The sequence below is a fragment of the Bubalus bubalis genome, chromosome 21 (genome assembly GCF_019923935.1).
Source record: "Bubalus bubalis isolate 160015118507 breed Murrah chromosome 21, NDDB_SH_1, whole genome shotgun sequence".
In the NCBI taxonomy this organism is placed as follows: Eukaryota; Metazoa; Chordata; class Mammalia; order Artiodactyla; family Bovidae; genus Bubalus; species Bubalus bubalis.
In genome coordinates, this window is record NC_059177.1 from 12,251,648 (window position 1) to 12,272,057 (window position 20,410).

Genomic DNA, 20,410 nt, shown 5'->3' on the forward strand with positions numbered 1-20,410 from the left:
CAGGATGGCTGGATGGCATCACTGACTCGATGGACGTGAGTCTCAGTGAACTCCAGGAGTTGGTGATGGACAGGGAGGCCTGGCGTGCTGCGATTCATGGGGTCGCAAGGAGTCGGACACGACTGAGCGACTGATCTGATCTGAAGGAGGTAAATGGGCTTCCCTGGTGGCTCAATGGTAAAGAATACAGCTGCCAATGCAGGAGACATGGGTTTGAACCCTGGGTTGGGAAGAAGAACCTTCTGGAGAAGGAAATGGCAACCCACTCCAGCATTCTTGCCTGGGAAATCCCATGGAGAGAGGAGCCTGGCAGGCCATAGTCCACAGGGTTGCAAAGAGTTTGAAGAAGAGCAAAGCAGGCAAATGGGCTGTCTGTTGATCACAGGCTCTGGTGAACCCCAATGCATGCTCATCTCCTCTCATCTGGAGATTACACAGATGTAAAGCACTAACCAGGAAAGTAGGGGTGTAGGAACAAGATAGGTCCTTGTCCCTCCTAGTAATTTACTGTGAAATGCTCTGTGACTCTAAATCAATAAGGGGAACTCATTACTCCATTCACTTGGGATGACAAATACTAAGAGAATTTAGTTTTACATTATGGCCATTTTAAGAGGAAATACAAGACATAATGGGAGGGAGAGAGAGAAACATGTAGGTGATAAGAGAGAAAATACTGTTGCTCAAGGTGAGGGTATGTGTGCAGAGGAGGAAAGAAGGACAACAAGGTGAGAAGAGAGAGCAGAAAGGAGTTCATGACCATATGGCTAGGGAGGTTGATTGATTTAGTTATTTCCAAAGCTCATCAGAACTCACAAAATACCTCAATTTGGAAGGATCTGTCATACACATAAAACAGTATCTCTTTTCCCTCCTCTCAAAGGATCATGAGTAGTGAAAAATACCAAGGCAACTTATATCCTATTCTAGCCCCTGTAGACTTCTCCTAAACGTTTTATCTTTTTGAAAGCAACATAGGGGCCATCAGGAAAAAAAGAGAATAGGAGCATTGCCATCTAGAGGAGGAAACATGTAGGATACGCTGAAAATGTCTAGAAATCCTCTAGGAATGATGGACAGACTTGGAGTTAAGGTCAAGACTCCAATAGCCACTTTAAAGTTCCAATTTGGGGACTTCCCTGGTGGTCCAGTGGTTAAGATCCTGTGCTTCAGTGGCAGGGGGCACAAGTTTCATTCCTGTTTAAAGAACTAAGTTCCCACATGCTGTGTGGTATGGCCGAAAAACAAATATATAAATAAATAAACACATAAAAATAAAGCACTGACGTGGGTCATGCTTCCTACAGGTAAAGCCTCTTCAGCTTGGGGATTTCCCAGTTGTAGCATTTCTTCAGAACATCATGGCAAAATCCTGTCCCCTAAGAGGATACACCAACAGAAATCCCACTTCTTTCTAGTTCCCCCACATTCACAGCTCCTTGAAGGGCCAAGTCGGAATGAAGCCACCCAGCCGCCTTGCCCCGCAATGTCCCCACAAGACCATGACAATTTACCAGTGCCCCACTGCTCAGCAGAATCACAAAGATAATAAAGCTCTCAAACCAGCTGTGTTTCACTATTTGGTAGCAGGTTTTTCGCAGGCTCCACCAAGTGATCCAGGAGGACTTTCTCTTGTCCACAGTACAGCATAGAGAGCAGCAATTCAGGCCTGCAAGGAAGTAGAGAATCACTATCACGAGTGTCTATAATACACGTGCATTAATAGCCCAACTCTTCACCCTCCTTGTACACACCATGTAACTTTGCAAATCCTCCAACTAAAGAGTTGGAGTCTTTTTCCAACACTTTGAATCTGGGTTCAGCCACGTGACAACATTTGGTCAACAGAGCAGAATAGAGGTCATCATATGCCAATTCAGACTCAGTGAGAACTTCAACAAAGATAGAGAACTATAGAAAGTATTAAAAAGAACCAATAAGAACTGAAGAAAATAATAACTGAGATGAAAAAGAACACAACACTGAGATGAAGAATACAATAACTGAGATGAAACCGTTTAGAGGATGCATAGGAATGAAATTAGTGATCTGGAAGACAGGGTAGTGGAAATTACCCAATCAGGATAGCAAAAAGAATTTTTTTAAATGTGAAGAGATTAAGGGATCCCTGAGACAACATCAAGTATACTAACATTAGCAATATAGGGGCCTCAGAAGGAGAAAAGAGAGAAAAGGGACAAAAAACTTATTTGAAGAAATAATGACTGAAAACTTCCCTAACCTGGGGAAGGACACAGATACCTAAGTCCTGAGATGGGAGCACAGAGATTTTCAAACAAGATGAACCCAAAGAGATCCATGCCAAGACACATTATAATTAAAATGTCAAAAATTAAAGATAGTGAATTCCCCAGTGGTCCAGTGGTTAAGACTCCATGTAATCAATGAAGGGGGCATGAGTTTGATCCCTGGTCAGGGAAATAAGATCCCACACGCTGCAAGGCATGGTCAAAAAAAAAAAAAAAAAATCACAAAAAAACTAAAGATAGAGAATCTTAAAAGCAGTAAGGGAAGAACTAGTTACATACAAGAGAAACTTCATAAGTCTATTAGATGATTTTTCAGCAGAAACTTCACAAAGCAGAAGGACTGGCACAATATATTCAAATTTTTGACATTTTAATTATAATGTGGACTGCATTATTATCATGTTATTGAATTCTTGCCCACATTTTCTAAGTCTTTGTTGAAATTCTTACTAAAATGAAGTTCTCCATTTTCCTCCCTAGTTTGGTGAAAACTCTTATGATCATCTCTTTGAATTCTTTACCAGGTAAATTACTTAACTCTGTTTCTTTAGGATTTTTCCTGGGTTTTGTTTTTCTTTAGGGTTTTGTTCTTTCATTTGGAATACATTCCTCCATATGCACATTTTGTTTGAATTCTAGTTTTTGTTTCTATGAACTAGGCGAAACGGCTACCTATCTTGGTATTCAAGGAATGGACTTGTGTGGAGTGTCCCCGTGTAAACAGCTTGCACCTGGTATCTTCAGCAGGGTTACTGGGGCTGAAGCTTGTCAGGGGCAACTCCTGGGGAGCACTTAGGCATCTGAGGCCACCTAGGTGGAGCAGCTGAGGTTAGAGTGGGCTTGGGCTGGAGTCAGGCCTTGGGGAGTGCTAAGTCCCAGGCTACCTTGGTGGGGTAGCTAGAGCTGGAGTGAATGAGGGCTGGGGAGAGTTCTGGGGGTGAGGCAAACAGGTGCTCTCTGCTGCCTCTGACCCCACAAAGGGATCCAGCACTTCTCTGTGCATTTGGCAGAAGCTCTAGGGTTAGAACATGGATTTCCTTCCTCTGTTCATGAGATTTCCCAGGCAAGAAAATGGGAGTAGGTTGCCATTTCCTCCTCTAGGGTATGTTCCTGACCCAGGGATCAAACCTGGGTCTCCTGCTTTGCAGGCAGATTCTTTACTGTCTGAGCCACCAGCGAAGATCTGACTAACACACTAGGGTTGGTACATGGATCTCTTTCTGGTATAGTCTAGATGCCCTTTAAACTGCTGTTTTCTTGCTGATCCCAAGGTGGGTGGGTCTGTGCTCTGGCCCCACAACAATATCCCTTCCTACTGTAGGTCACTAAGTTGAGGGTACAGTTCCCATGGATACCACGTCTCCATCTTTCCTACCTGATCTGTATGTTCTATCTATATGCAGCAGCTGTTCTATCAGTCCTTGAGTCTTTTTCAGGGAAAATTGCTCTACAAGTAAGTGTATATTTGGTATTTCCATGGGTGGAGTTGAGTTCAGGGTCTTCCTACCCCACCATCTTGGATGCCTTCTTCCAGAGAAAAATCTTGAGAGATGAGTTGAGGGCCTCGGCCAGAGCTCTAGCCAACCCCAGATTTATGGTCAAGTTCTCTTGATCTATGACCTCAAGGATATCCTGACAATTGATGTATTGGGAACTCTACCAAGTGGTAGGAATACTGGCTCAGTGGGCTTTCTAGAAAAGCTGTCCCAAGTTTCTACTCTATAAGTTGGGCTGTATGAATTGACCTCACCTGAATCAAGAATTTCCTGAAGTCTTCTCCAGAATCCAGGGGAGACTCTCTTCACTTTTGTCTCCAGTAGAATTAGAAAGAAAGGATCTATCAAACTCTAGAGCTTCAAAGAATAACATAATCCCATCCAAATATTCCATGAACTGAATGTAGGAATATTGCCACTTACCTTTGGGCAAACACCTCTCTGGTTCCTTTTTGGGAATCATTTCAAGTACCCGCATAAAGGGATCCTGTGGACCAATGGTGCTACATTCTGAGAGCACACTCGTAGCATCAGACTTCTATACATCAGAACAAAGGAAAGGGGGAATCATTTTCCAACACTCTCTGTCACCATGGTTAATATATAATATCTTATTTTAGGACTTTTAATTCATGAAACTAGGTAGGTATGAGGTTTGTCTAGAAAGTATCCCTCTTGTTAGGTTCTTTCCTAAATGCTCTGACCAGCCCTGACTCCAAGACAGAATTCTCTAATTCCTCTCCCTTGGATGATGAAAGGTAAAAGCACATGACACAGTGTCTCAACCTTTTCCTCCCTCCACATCTTACCTCTGATCTGCTGACAAACCACACACACAGAAGCCAGGTGATGAGGAGAAGGCCACTTTACTGACAATGAAATTGTCAGCTACCTCAAGTCCCAGAATAATAGGCCTAGAACAGTGGTTGTATTGATTTTACTTTCCAGGAGACACTTTGGCAATGTCTAAAGATATTTTTTATTTTTGCAATGGTGGGGGGGATTCTATGGACATCTAGTGGGTAGAGGCAGGGTACTGCTAAACACCCTACAATACCCAGAACCGTCCACCATAGCAAAGAATTATTATCTGGGCACAAATGTCATACTGGTGAGGCTGAGAAACCCTGGGCTAGATCTTTGCTTAATAATGTAAGTTTGACAGTTTGCTCTGTACTAATCTAGATATTTTTCCATAGTGGCTATTTTGAGCAAGGTAAGTGGATGAGCTATGTTTCTTCTGGGAACACCCTGGGAAAATTACCTTCCGAAGATTCTGTATTGACAAAGGAGGATCATCTCCAGAGAATAGATCAATTTCCACACTCTGAATTCCTGGACTAGTGAGATCCTTGCTCTTCTGATGGACTTCGCTGGCCTGACACTGAGAAACCAAGAGTAGAATTAATATTCCTCCTGGACATCTCACTTGGGATGAAACAAGTTTGAATTCTATTTGGTTTTCTGTTCATCATGAAAATTTTGACATTATTTAACTTTTTCTCTTTACTTTTAAAAACTGTTCCTGAAAAAACTCAACATAAAATAATTCTGGAAAAACTATTATAGGAAACATATAATGAAACTTACTCATAAGTAATGTAATCAAAACAACATGATTTGATACAAAATTCAGCAAATAATTAAGAAGTGAATCTTACTGTATCCTTTCAATTCAATGGCTAAATAATAAATTGTTTAATAAATGGTACTGGTATAATTAGTTATCCCTGAAAAAATACTACAATGCCATAATACAGTAAAAATTAAAAACGATAATCACTTGATATTCCAATGTAAAAATACATGAATAAAACTATTAAAAGAATAATTTGGAAAATAATTTTGTATTCTTTTAGGTACAGAGGATTGAGTTAGCAAAATAGGCAACTGAAACACATAAAGAAAATATGAAAATATATAATATAAAAATAAAAAATGAATTTTGTCTGATGACCTGCAGCTAAATCCAAGGATATGCAAAGTCACATCTTAAGAAAGGTTTTGTCCTAAAATATATGTGAAGGTTCTTGTGAATCTGACATTGTATGGACATAATTTAAGAATGCTGCTCCCCATTGAACACATATACACAAAAAACAGATACACATTATCTATGGACCACAGAACAAAAATAAAGTAATAACAATTTAAAGCATGCAGCAAGTAACAATGAATAAAAGTGTCCCATATGAAAAAGGAAACCAGAGTTATACCCAAAGCTTGAAACTCTGGGCTGGGTTGAAGTTCTTATACTTAAGAGAGAAAGTTAAAAGAAGTTGTGGCCAATGCTTGGGGTTACAATTATACAAAGCTGCATACCTAGGGAGGCAGGAGGAAGTACAGCCAGAAATAAGATCTGGGCAAAGGGAGCCACTGGCTTAGCGACTGGATCTGCAAAATGCCTAGTATCACTATTAGAGAAGAGTCAGCTGCCAAGATAAGACTTAGTTCTGAATGGATCCCTTAGAAGGGTCTATTAAAGATACCACAGAACTTAGACTGCAGGGAGAGTGACAGACCCTCCCACAAATATGAACTTCCAAATTTATATTCCAAAGTGTATGATGAGACAAACATAAAATCAGTAGTCCTCAAAAATTAACTACAGGGAGGTTAATTTCCTTGAGGAAAAAGAACAAAATCAGTATCGTAATCTAAAAATGTCATTAAAATTAATACATTTATAAAAAAGATATTCAGAGTGTTGCTTCTTAGATGGTAGAATAAGGAGTTCTGCAGAATGTTTCACAGTAAAATTAACATAAATGGTGGAAAATATTTGTAAAAATATATTTAAGGTTTCTGTAAATTGTCCTAAGGGCATACAGCAAATGAAGAAATATTTACTTTTTTTAAAAAAATCTATGCTATTCAGTAATAACAGCAGGAGTCTATGGCACTTTAGCCATGACCTGTTCTCTTGCTTCCCACCCCCAGCTCAGTTTGATGGGGGTGGGAAGGGAGATGTGACCAAGAAGATGGGGCTCCCTCTGCCCTCGGCTCCCAATGAAGAGATATGTATCTCATTAGAATGTGCAGGTCACAGCTTTTCTCATCTCCTCCAAATCTGAGTTGAAGAGGCTAAATTTCTGGTGAATGTGATCAAGAAGTTGGATTTCTTTTTCCATTTTAGTTACTACTCATAGGACAGAGACTCTATTCCAAGTTCAAAAGCTTGACAATACTGGGGCCCTGATCTCCCTTACTCCAGCTAGTTCGCAGGGCAGAGATTCCATGCAGGAAGAGGGAGGCTGAGAGATGAGAGACTATGGCCCCTCCGAGTATCCTGGGTAGTGGCTAAGACATCCTCCCCAGGGTGGCAGGCAATTCATAAGAAACAAAATCTCTTTTTATGCTATATTCACTTCACCTTCCACACTCCTTTTCTCACCTTTCAGTCAGTTCCAACTCTATATTTCTTTTGGTGCCCAACCAAAGGCATTTGATTCCCTCATTGCCCCAGCCCACTCTGAACTCCTCTGGTATCTCCCACCTGTGCCACATGTGCAGACCATGATTAGAACCAGCCCCAGAGGTGCAGCCACCACACTGTATACCTTTATCATCTCTGCATAGTGCTCAGGACAGGGCAGGCAACCAGTACCCCATGGCAGCTCCAGCTTTAAATGATCCATGAGTCTATGTATGAACGTGTGTACCTGTTTTCCAGCCTCAGGTTGTGTGACAGCCTGTGCCTTATCTTCACCAGGGGGTTCAGCATCATCTTCTTCCTCTGCAAGTGGGGCCAACCAAGTCCGATCATGCAAGGTCATTGGTACAGAAGTTAGTACACCAAACTCCTCCCAGATCTCTGGGCCCTTTCTCATCCCTGTGACCAGGGGAATGATATCTTTGCTCTCTCCACCAGGGCCTTCTGTCACCTCTTTTTGCTTTGATAAATGTCGCTTCCTGCACCGCTTCCTGAAAAAATGCTCAAGAGTATGTATTACAAAACAAAAAGCCCGGCGGAACCGATCCAGGGCTATCTGGACTTTGGTTTTCTTGACTTTTCCCTCCAAGTATCCATTTCTCTCCTCATTGCTGAAGGAATTGAGTAGCAAGGCAATGAAGAGGTTGAGTACCTAGGAAGGGGCAAAGGGAGAGGGACATAGGGAAAATTTAGCAAAGGAAACAACACAGTAGGGTTCCACAACAACTTTTCCCCAAGACTGGAAACAAAATCAAATGAAAGTTCTATGTCCTTCTGTCTCCCAAGAAAGTTCATCTATAAAATAAAGAAAAGGAGAGAAGATTGAGGAAGTAATAGAGACATCAAGATAAGACCAAAGAAAATTGAAGTTAAAGGGTGCAAACAGCCAGATGCAGGCTGTCTGTGTATAAGCAGTGTGTATTGTAGAGCCTGGCCAGGGTAAGGTGAAAGGCATAACCATGTGGCAAAATCAAAAGTGGATATTCCTTGGGGATCAGCCAGAATCATGAGGTTGGACTTCTGCTGGAATTGCCCACATGGATATGAGTCTAATGTCTAGGACCGCTGTGCTACGAGGTCCTCTCCTATCTGCACAATTTGAGAGATGGTACACTTGTGCAGGTTTTTTTACCTCTTTTGTTTGTGGCTCTCACCAGTTAAAAAATATACAGCTTTCTGGGGAAAGACTTTTGTGGGTGTTAATGGGTCCAGTCACACTTCCTCAGCTTCACAATGAGAATTCCCAAGTCTGAATCTTTGCTCAAGTTACCCTCTACTTGCTAAGTCCTCTTTGGCTTCCCTGGTGGCTCAGAGGGTAAAGGGTCTGCCTACAATGCAGGAAACCTGGGTTTGATTCCTGGGTTGGGAAGATCCCCTGGAGAAGGAAATAGCAACCCACTCCAGTACCCTTGCCTGGAAAATCCCATGGATGGAGAAGTCTGGTAGGCTACAGTCCATGGGGTTGCAAAGAGTCAGACGCGACTGAGCAACTTCACTTTCACTTTGCCTCTGAAGTGCCTTTTTCAAGTACCGTGTCTCCCACAATGTCCTTCTTAGCACTCCCTTCCCACTCCCTTGATCTTGCATATCTCCTGCTGTCTGCTGCTGCTAAGTCACTTCAGTCGTGTCCGACTCTGTGTGACCCCATAGATGGAAGCCTACCAGGCTCCCCCGTCCCTGGGATTCTCCAGACAAGAACACTGGAGTGGGTTGCCATTTCCTTCTCCAATTCATGAAAGTGAAAAGTGAAAGGGAAGTCGCTCAGTCGTGTCCGACTCCTAGTGACCCCATGGACTACAGCCTACCAGGCTCCTCCATCCATGGGATTTTCCAGGCAAGAGTACTGGAGTGGGGTGCCATTGCCTTCTCCATCCTGCTGTCTACTAACACCATTTATTAGATACTGAGGACAGTTAATTATATTTGTATGAGGATCATTAATTATATTTGCATGATAGTCTCAATTCTGAGATCTTATGCTCAGGTATCCTTGTCTGTCTCCTGTCTCATCACACTCTCAATGGTGTACACTTAATTAGTTTCTCCATAGAGTACCATGTTTCCAGCTGTAAGTAACAGATACAGGGCAAGCTTACATAAAAAGAAAATGCCACATGACAAGATGTTTGAAACTAGAAGACAGGACCAATTATGCCCTGACAATAGGTTTGTTCCACCTTCAGTCTACCTTCCTTAGTGCTGACTTTGTCTTGCTTTGGTACTTCTCATGGCTGCATGATGTTTGTGGTTCTACCAAGAGTCACAGTCATAAAAGGGCTGGAGGAAGAAAAAGGACCACTTTTTTCATCATTCCTCCTTCCTCCTCTCCTCCTTTTCCTTTCCTCTCCTCCTCCTTCTTTTAAACAGCAAGAAACCTTACTCTGTGGACATTTCTTTACATCTTTGTTGTTATTGTTCAGTTGCTCAGTCATGTCTGACTCTTTGCAACCCCATGGACTGCAGCACGCCAGGCTTCCCTGTCCTTCACCATCTCCCAGAGCTTGCTCAAACTCATGCCCATTGAGTTGGTGATGCCATCCAAACATCTTGTCCTCTGCTGTCCCCTTATCCTTCTGCCTTCCATCTTTCCCAGCATCAGGTATTTTCCAATGAGTCGGCTCTTCCCATCAGGTGGCCAAAGTACTGGAGCTTCAGCATCAGTCCTTCCAATGAATATTCAGGGTTGATTACCTTTAGGATTGACTGGGTTGATCTGTTTGCAGTCCAAGGGACTCTCAAGAGTTTTCTCCAACACCACAGTTTGAAAGCACCAACTCTTCAGCGCTCAGCCTTCTTTATGGTCCAACTCTCACATCCATACATGACTACTGGAAAAACCATAGCTTTGACTATACAGAGCTTTGTAGGCAAAATAATGTCTCTGCTTTTTAATATACTGTCTAGGTTTGTCATTGCTTTTCTTCCAAGGGGCAAGTGTCTTCTAATTTCATGGTTGCAGTCACCGTCCATAGTGATTATGGAGGCCAAGAAAATGATAGCAGTCACTGTTTCCACCGTTTCCCCATCTATTTATCATGAAGTGATGGGACTGGATGCCATGATCTTAGTTTTCTGAATGTTGAGCTTTAAGCCAGCTTTTTCACTCTCCTCTTTCACCTTCATCAAGAGGCTCTTTAATTCCTCTTCGCTTTCTGCCATAAGGGTGGTATCATCTGCTTATCCGAGGTTATTGATATTTCTCCCCACAATCTCAATTCCAGCTTGTGCTTTATCCAGCCTGGCATTTTGCATGATGTACTCTTTACATCTACGGACCAAATTAAGTAAAATATCCCTACCTCAGCCAATCAGTGGCGATTTGAATAATCACTTGGAGTAGGATAGACATTGGGGCATCTTTAAAGGACTACATGACAGGTTTTCTTTCATGCTTACCATACTGTCTTCAAATCAAATTCAAATGCAGATTTTTGAATATCATATAACATTAAATTTATAATACTATATTTAAATAACAATTTTCACTAGTAAAGTGTTGGAAAAGAAGCTAATGCATTTATTTAGCCCATGCATTTAAAACAACAACAACAAAACTGAGACACTCACCACAAGTTTTCCAATCACCATGATCGACAGAAACACAATAACGCACAGCGTTGGGTTAGCTTCTTGCATACATTCCCACATGTTTTCAATCCATTCGCCACAGAGGATGCGGAACACCACCAAAAAGGAGTGGTAGAAATCCCCCATGTGCCAGCGCCGTAAACACAGGACTTCAGGGTCACAGGACTTTAAATTATTCTTTCTGTTATTGAATTTAGAGCCGAAAAGCTGCATGCCAACTACTGAGAAAATAAAGACCACAATGGCCAAGACCACAGTCAGGTTTCCAAGGGCTCCAACAGAATGGCCAATGATCTTAATCAGTGTGCTTAAAGTTGGCCAGGATTTGGCTAACTTGAAGACCCTCAGCTATAAAAATAATAATAATAAAAAAAAGACAATAAACAAAAATGGAAGAAAAGCCAGTTAGGACAAATTCCACCTGCTCAGCTATAATTCAAATGACTTGTTCCCAAACCATAGCATTTATAACTTTCAAAAATTTTTTCAAAGCCAAATCCATCCTAAACATGGTCAGCAACTCCATGCCCCAATCTGATATTCACCCATATGTATTTTTTTATTTTAAAAATGAAACATTTGGTCTAATTTTTTTAAATGATAAAGACTTTGGGATCATGATGGTAGAACTGAGCATACACATTAATTAAACAAAATGAATATATTGGAACCCTGTATAATATTGGTTGTTGCTGTCACTAAGTCATGTCTGACTATTCTGTGATCTTCATGGACTGTAGCCCACCAGGCTCCCCTATCTATGGGATTTCCCAGACAAGAATACTGGAGTGAGTTGCCATTTCCTTCTCCAGGGGATCTTTCTGACCCAGGGATCAAATTTGCATCTCCTGCGTTGCAGGCAGGTTATTTACTGCAGCACCACTGGGGAAGCCCCCAATAGGATGTTGTTCAGTCGCTAAGTCATGTCCAACATTTTGTGACCCCACGGACTGCAGAATGCCAGGCTTCCCTGTCCTTCACTATCTATACTAAGAGTCAAAAACTCTGGGCCCAGGGCCAGATCCATCCCATTACCTGCGTTCACATGGCCTGACAGGTGAGCAGTTTTTTATATCTTTAAATGGTTGGAAATAATTTTTTAAATATTTCATTGCACATTTAAATTGTATAAAGTTCCAATTTTCATGTCTGTAAATAAAGTTTTATTGGAACACAGCCATGCGCATGTGTACTCTAATGTCTACAGCTACTTTTGTGCTATGATGGCAAACTGAGAGGTTTCTACAGTGACCATATGGCCCGTAAGACTGAAAAAATGTACCATCTGCTTTTTACAGACAAAGTTGGTTAACTCCTTCATTATATAATTGAGCTCACAAATTGATGTATTGCGCCTAGGAGGACTACTCAAGACACATTCTCTTTTTCCAGAGAGAAATTCTCTCCATGGAAACTTATAGGAGGCAACAACAGAAAAAAGCACAGTAACTAGTTTCACAGATTATTTCTTATATTAACTTTTAATGTAAACCAATGGTTTCACTCCAAAGTACAATCCTGTTAAGTGTCAACTTTGGAGTTGGCCCAAAAGTTCACTTGGGTTTTTCATAAGATGTTAAAGAAAAACCTGAACAAACTTTTCGGCCAACCCAGTATTTGTGGGGGAGCAGGTAGATACTGCAGGTCGGTTAGACTTCTATCACAAGAGAGGGACCACTGCTGTCTACATAGAGGGGAACTGGGGGCATCTCAGGGAGAAAATGTGGTTCTATTCTTATCTACAGACAAACTCGTAGAACTCCTTGCCTCAGAGCATGGCTGTAATAAGCCTAACCATTAGTAAAGCAAATGTAATTTTGCTCACCCAAGCACCAATAAAACTTAGGGAGCAGCCTAATAATGCCTGATTTTAAGCAGTGTGATTTTCTAATATATGCCAACTATAAAATGTATGCTTAAGTAACTGAATTAAATGTCTTATTCCACATGTTTAGAAATCCTATCCACACAGAAGGAGAAATATTGTATGACACCTCTTATATGTGGAATCCAAAAAGAAATTATATAAATGAACTTACTTGAAAAACAGAAAGAGACTCACAGACTTAGAGAACGAACTTACGGTTGCTGGAGAGAAGGATGGGGGGTGGGGGAGAGAGATAGTTAGGGAGTTTGGGATGGACATGTGCACACTGGTATATTTAAAATGGATAACCAACAAGGACCTGCTGTATAGCACATGGTACTCTTTTCAATGTTATATGGCAGCCAGGATGGAAGGTGAGTTTGGGGGAGAATGGATACATGTATATGTATGGTTGAGTCCCTTTACAGTTCACCTGAAAATATCACAGTATTGTTAATCAGCTGTACTTCAATATGAAATAAAAAGTTTTTAAAAAGAAAAAAAGAAATCGTATCCATGTCCCCTCCAAAAAAGTAAATCTTTGAAAGAGGACAAGAGGTAACCTTTTGTGGTTTCCTGATTCCCTTCCCAGATATGATTTCTCTGTGATTTCTGCCCATACCTCTTATGGGGTCTGCCGCATGGTCATTTCTGGGCCACGTCTTATATTTTCCCTAGACCACAAACTCCTTGAAGGCAGTGCTTCCCTCACCTTTCAGTCTTCCCCAGACGTATCAGGTACTCGGCAAAGGCTACTGGGGTGCCTCCAGTGGTTTGTGGGTGAAGGGCAAAGCCTGCAGAAAAGGACTGCGCTACTGGGAGCAGTGAGGAGGGACCCTGTGGGACAACACCCACTGGCAGTGCCTGCCCCCGTCCTGGGCTCTGCAGTACATCCCCCTTGGTAAGCCCAGCTGTGAGGGTGCCTGGCTTAGAGTTGGGGGGGGGGGGTGGAAGATAGTTGGAGGGGGTTGCACACACAGCAGGGAGCACAGTCCTGACACCAGAAGACATGATTTTGCATCTGGTTGCCTGAAGGGTCATCTTGTGGCAGGGGAGGGAGGAGAGTAGGGATTCAATGGAGAGAAGACCACCTGGGACTCACGAGTGTATTATACACCTGGGTGGCAGGAGGAGTGTAATTTTGGTTCTCAGATCAAGGTAAGATGGTAAGCTTTAATCCAAAACTAGCTATTGAACTCACTGAAGACTCTTCAATCCTGGCAGATAAGTTATTCAGTAAAATAAGAAAGTAAGTGCCTTACCACTCTTAAGGAACGAAATGATATCCAACTTTTTCCTGAAACTATATGGTTTAATATCACATCTGCCAAACTCAGAAGAGCAACAACACTGTCAAAAATGTTCCATCCTCGACGAAAGTAGTGGTAGGGATCCAGAGCAATGATTTTTAGGCACATTTCAGCCATGAAAATGCCAGTGAAAACCTACAGTGAGGCAGAAAAAAAGAGAGAAAAAGAAGGTATGTCCAAGGGAATTACAGAGGTTACAAAGAAATAAACTGTATTCTCATACTTGATACAATATGCCCTGCAGTCCATGAAAAAGAAACATTTACCACTGTAGCATGGACTTCACTTTACCTTTTCCTCTCTCCCCATGACCCAACCCCACCACGGCCTCCACTCCAGTATCACCAAGCTAACAGGCATCAGGATGGAGAATAAATATTATTTTCCATTCTGTTAAAAAAAAATAAAGCAAAATTGCCTTCTTGGTAGATGGCAGAGTAATAGGAAGTGTCAAGCAATTCCTCCTCTGAATTCTCTTTAAGATACTAACAACTCCAAAGTGAGGGGAGTTCACAACAGTTCTGAAAAGTAAAGATAAATATCATTCATAAACCAAAATACAAAAGCAGTTTATCTAAACACTCAACCTCAATACTTTGGTCAGAAAAAAAAAAAATTTTAAGGGCCCAGAACAGAAAATTGAAAATCACTACCAGACACAGAAAAAATGTCTTTGAGCAACCTGATATAGAGGATAAACCCTGAATTGGTTATGGTTGAAAGGAAGATTAGTGAATCAGAATATAATCTTAAAAACTCCCTCAGAATGCAGGGCACATCATTCCAGAACAAAATATTAAAGAATTAAAAGGAAGGGCAAGAGTTTAAAAAGCACTAAACTATGTCTTTTCCATGAGAAAAATAATTCTTTGCCTTTAACAATTAGATAAATACAGGCTTAAGAAACTTGCAAAATGTTGCACAGTAGCCAAATTCAAAGTTAAATCTATCTCCTATATCTTTGCAGAAAATAAGGCAAAGCATTTCTTCATAGCAAATAGCACATTCTCTATCCTAAACACACAGAAATTAAGCAGAAATGAGGAAAACCATAGTGTGAAAATAATACAGTAATATAAAAAGGGTTTTTGTTTGTTTGTTTGTTTTTAATAAAAGAGGGTTAGGCTTCTCTTGTGGCTCAGATGGTAAAGAATCCACCTGCAATGTGGAAGACCTGGGTTCGATCCTTGGGTTGGGAAGATCCCCTGGAGAAGGGAAAGGCTACCTACTCCAGTATTCTGGCCAGGAAAATGCCATGTACTATACAGTTGCAAAGAGCCAGACACGACTGAGTGACTTTCACATGAAAAGGGTTAAAATCTTTTTAAATGTTGTTCATTATAAGACTCTCCTCTTTAATTCTGGAAACAACAGCAACAACCTATAAATGATTAAATCTCTTTATTAAAAGTAACAGGTGGTCTATTTTTATAAATAATGAAATGACTATTTATAAAATATAACCCCAAAATAAAATGATACAAGTTAAAATAAAAGGCTGGGCAAAGTTAAACCCCAGATAGGCAAATAAAAAGAAATCAAGAGTGGCAAAGAAAAATCAAAGCTTATATCTACATTTTCCCTTTAAATACTGCTGCCTGTGTGCATGTGTGTACTAAGTCTCTTCAGTCTTATCCAACTCTTTTCAGTCTTGTCCGACTCTTTGCGACCCTATGAACTTTAGCCCACCAGACTTCTCTGTGCACAGGATTCTCCAGGCAAGGATACTGGAGTCGGTTGCCATGCCCTCCTCCAGGGGATCTTCCTGACCCAGGGATCGAACCCGTGTCTCCTGTGGCTACTGCAGGCGAATTCTTTACCGCTGAGCCATCAGGGAAGCCCCCAACATTGCTGTCTATCCCCAAAATGCCACAACCAGTGCCTAAAAGCATGCAGTGTTGTGTGTTCCAGTTAATTGTGCAGGATTCTCCTTCCCCTTTTGACGCATTCTTCCTCCTCCTGTCTCCTTCAGGCTCTAGGTGTCTTAGCCTGACAGCATCACTAGATGCCTGGGGAACCATCAGTTTTGCAATCCAATTCAATTGCTACTTATGACTTCTTGGGAGCTCAATGGACTCCCCTTGATTCAAGCAATTCTGAAGCCTAGAGAGCCTATTTCTGAGTGTAGTCCACAGAACTCCACAGGCCAGCTTAATCTGGCTCCACCCATCAGAGGAAGGAAGTCTGGATGTGTTCCTTCAAGCCCAGGGCTCCAAGACCTCCCATCATCACCATCATGGGGGCACAACAGATGAGGTGGCTGCTCCCTTTTTCGCATGTGTAGCGAATGGGGTGCATGGAATGGATGCACAGGCTACATAATCAGCTTTGCATGTTTTCATTTCCAGGACCCAAGGTCCAACTGCTGCCTGTGTTTTCAGACACCAACAATGTCTCTGTGCCTCCTTTGGCCTCTGGAGAAGAATGTCACTTAATTAGCCACCTTCCAACTGCAAAATGCAACTTTACATCAGTACCTGGGATGCCTGGTCAGTGGGAAATATGAGAGGTGGGCTTTGGTTATTTCCGATAGTTGGATCAACAGGGGAAGTGATGGACAGACCACCTTTGCAACTGGGAAGCCCTGTCTATGGAGATGACCCTGTCAGAGACTTTTGGAGTATTCTCTGGAACTTATCCAATAACTCTATCTACCAGGAGGTACTGAAAGATGGGTCCTGCTGACTCTGTTGGGGTAGGTATTGTGGCCCTGAGGTCACATAACATTCTCCCTCCAAGTGAAACAACCTTGTCAGGCCATTCTGGGACACCTCAACAGGAGAGAACCAAACAGCCTGGCCTGGATCCCAGAAGACCCAGCCTGTTAGAAGGTAATCTGTGTGTCAGGTTCATTGTGCAACATGGAATCTAATCCAGCATATGCATACCCAAAGGGCTCTTCTCCCTAAAGGCAGTATGGGAAAAAGAACCTAAATACAGACTATCTATAAGGAGACCCACCCTGGTCTTATACTGCAGTTCCCTGCTCCTCTTCATGGGATGTGGAACCAAAGGTGACAGGCACCCGTCTACAGTTCTACAGCATCCTAAACTTGATGCACAGAGGCAGCTCTGTGGACCAACTCCTGATTCAATAGGTACTTTGGGTTCTTGTCAATGTAAAAAAAATTTTTAAACATCTACATACATACATACTTGGAAATATTCTGATGCCAAAAATGATCATCTTCACTAGTAAGACCATAAGAAATTAGTTTCTTCTTTGTATTCCCCTTGTTTTTAAAATTAAAAAACATGTATTGCTTTTTAAATTATAAAAATAACATAAAACTTTAAGAAGAAAAGACTTGACATTATGATAAGGTTTTTAGCTAATTAACTCATTAGCAAACTAGGGTAGAACATTCACTGAGTACTTACTATTTCTGATACTTGGGAAACTAATTTACCCTTGGGCCTTCTGCAGGAATTATGAATTAAAGTGAACAGTTTTTGAAAAGTCTGTTCCCCTATCTTAGTTTTTCCAATTTAACTGAGACTACTGAAGCAGACTCATCTGGAACCCCACCCCCGCTCACTCTCCACCTCGCAACCCACTCCTGGGAAAGTAAACCTCCTAAAGCTTCCAGGCCCTGACTCACCCTTACAGGGAAAATAACACTTAGCAATGGCAGTCACATTATTTTATGACAAATGATGTCATCAACATGACTAGGTACCATGGTACTCATTACCATGGGTCCTTGGATATGGTTAATATTTTCTTGATTATCCAAAATAGTTGACCTTTTAAGATGTCTACTTGCAGACTTCTGTGGTTGCACAGTGGATAAGAATTTGCCTGCCAATGTGGGGGACACAGGTTTGATCCCTGGTCCAGAAAGATTCCACATGCCACGGAGCAACTAAGGTCATGAGCCACAACTACTGAGCCCATGTGCCCAGAGCCTGTGCTCAGCAGCAAGGGAAGCCCCCACTTCTCCCCACATCGAGAAGCCTAGGCACTGCAACAAAGAGGAGCCCCCACTCACTCAACTAGAGAAAGCTGCAGAGCAAAGCAACGAAGACTCAGCACAGCCGAAAAAGGAAAAAGAAGATGTCTACTTGCTTCTGTCTTACCAGTGAATGACTCTTTAGTCATCCATTAGATGAGTAAAGACATACCTTAACTAGAGCGTGAACCATACTAGACATACCACACTAGAGAGTGAACAGGGGCCCATTGAAAGTTACTGAAATGGGTAAAAATAAAATTCTAACAGTCATTTTTTCCCTCTACTCCACCTAAGAGGACCAAAGACCCATGTTAGGTTAGACCATGCACAAAATAGCTAGATTTGCAAGAGTCACAATTCAAAGTTTGAAATATGTTCCGTATTTTTAAAAACCTAGAATTACCAAGTTCCCTGTGTACAATATATTCTCAAAATTCTGGTCCATTTTGTAATGCTCCATGGCCAAGAAGACAGTGTTGATTATGATGCAGATGGTGATGGCCAGCTCAGTAAAGGGATCAGTCATCACGGTTCTCAGGACCTTCTTAATGTCTAGCCACCAGGGGCTACAGTCCCACACGAGGTATTTGGATGCCAGATTTTCCCCACATGGGAGGCAAGGCTCCTGTGATTTTTCTTGTTCTGGAGAAGAAGAATGAAAAAATACTTGAGGAGTTGGCTCTGCACCAGTCTGGCTGCTCTTTGCCCGTGTGTCCTTCTTCCCTCTTCCCTGGCATCTTCTGTGCCACAACATGATCAGTCAAGAAGAGTACTGCTGTGTGGCTAAAAAGGTTTCCCACACTGAGCTTTCATGTGGCATAGTCAAGTAAAAGTCTTTATATGTACATTGAGCACCTAGGAACGGGGCTGCACTGTCAGAGATACAGATGGGAAGTCAACAATGACTGGCTATGAACCTATGAGAGAGACAGACATAAGCCCAAGTTATGTTCACCCAAGGTGGACCAAGGTGATGGCTATACCAGAGCACAGGAAGCTTCCAGGGCCCAGAGGAAAGGGAGATATTCAGGCAGGGCCATCTATAAGCACGAAACAAAAGGCATGCAATCAGTTGATTTCAGGTCAGAAAAGGCAGCCTGATTTCCACAAAATGTTAGGGCTTCATGAGGGGACTCAGAAGTGCTAAGAACCCGTTTAACCCCATTCTTGCTAGCACCTGAGTCCTGCCCTTGAACACCAACCCCTCAGTTTGGTCCCCGGTTACCTGTGGTTAATCAGGTCCCTCAGATGGTACCAGCCTGTATGCATAGGTCTTCTTCTATTGTTCATGACAGATTCCTATTCTAACTTCAATGACAACTGTCACCTCCTGGAAACTTCTATGTTTTATCTCCTTTGGTTGACTATCATTGTCACTGAAACCTCCTGTGACTGTGTGGCCTGAACAGGAAGTCTTCTTGGTGTTCTTGGTCCCATCATTACCCAAGGGGCAGCTCAGGGTGGGCCCACGGGGAAGGCCCGCTTCTTAAAAGCCATGTTGCTCACATGCTCCAAAGAAGCACTGGGAGTCACTGTGCAGAAGTACCCATGGTGGGTTGCAGAGGGCTTCTAGGGAGCTGGAGAGAGGGAGAAGGGAAGGACATCATTGAACTCAGGCTGGGAGCCACAACTTACCCTGCATAGTAATGGTAAGGATGCTGACAGCACTCAGCGCCCTCTGCCTTTGGAAGGAGTCTCCGTGCTCATCACAGCGGTCCACTGACAGATTCTGGGACAGTCGTTTGGTTTGCTCAAGGAGGTGCGGCTGTAAGAGAAGGCATGATGGACCTTCTGAGGGAAGGGGCGGCCTCTCCTCAAAACTTCACAACTTCGTTTCAATGCCACATGCAGTGAAGATGCTCAACTCACTTCAACTTCATTGCATGCCAAAGGTTCAATTTTCTTAATTCACATTTAATACATAAGAGGAATATGGGTTGAACATTCATATTTTTATGTATACACATTTCTAGAGTCTAGAGTCATACCTACAGAAACATTTATTTCTCTGTGTTTTATTCATTGTCAACAAAAAGCAAAAAAAAAAATTTACAAAAACTAATGCATGGTGGTTTGGGGTATGAAAGCAATAAAATGTGTAATTTAGAAACAATGTTTGCAAGGGGCAGAAGTGGGGGATAAATTCAGAAAGGTGAATTGAGGCCAGACAGTGAAATGCCTTGAGTGGCTGTCTAAATAGATTTTGAAACAGACAGTAACTCCGACTTTCCTAGTGTTCCGGGGGTTAAGACTCTGCGCTTCTAATGCAAGGGGCATGGGTTTGATCCCTGCTGGGGAACCAAGATCCCACATGCCATGTGGCAAAAATACCAAAAACAGACAATAAAAAACCCCAAAACAAACTAAGAAGGACAGTCATATAAATATCACAAAATCCTTATAGTAGTAAACTTCAGGTACTCTTTCAGGCTGTGTCTAAGAGTTTATTGATTTTCACCTTATCTAAAATTCTAAAGTATCTAGAAATTA

The 20,410-nt window shown here is 42.0% G+C and overlaps 1 protein-coding gene across 1 annotated transcript in view; it reads right to left on the reverse strand.

Moving 5' to 3' along the window:
* SCN11A (sodium voltage-gated channel alpha subunit 11) overlaps positions 1–20,410 on the reverse strand; it is an 82,221-nt gene that overhangs the window by 35,021 nt on the left and 26,790 nt on the right. The window contains exons 11-18 of the mRNA XM_025272329.3: positions 19,556–19,685; positions 18,324–18,562; positions 13,917–14,099; positions 10,767–11,135; positions 7,429–7,851; positions 5,031–5,150; positions 4,190–4,304; positions 1,515–1,669 (exon numbers count right to left, since the gene is read on the reverse strand). Of these exons, the coding sequence (XP_025128114.1) occupies positions 1,515–1,669; positions 4,190–4,304; positions 5,031–5,150; positions 7,429–7,851; positions 10,767–11,135; positions 13,917–14,099; positions 18,324–18,562; positions 19,556–19,685 (1,734 nt within the window). The remainder of the gene's footprint in view (positions 1–1,514; positions 1,670–4,189; positions 4,305–5,030; positions 5,151–7,428; positions 7,852–10,766; positions 11,136–13,916; positions 14,100–18,323; positions 18,563–19,555; positions 19,686–20,410) is intronic.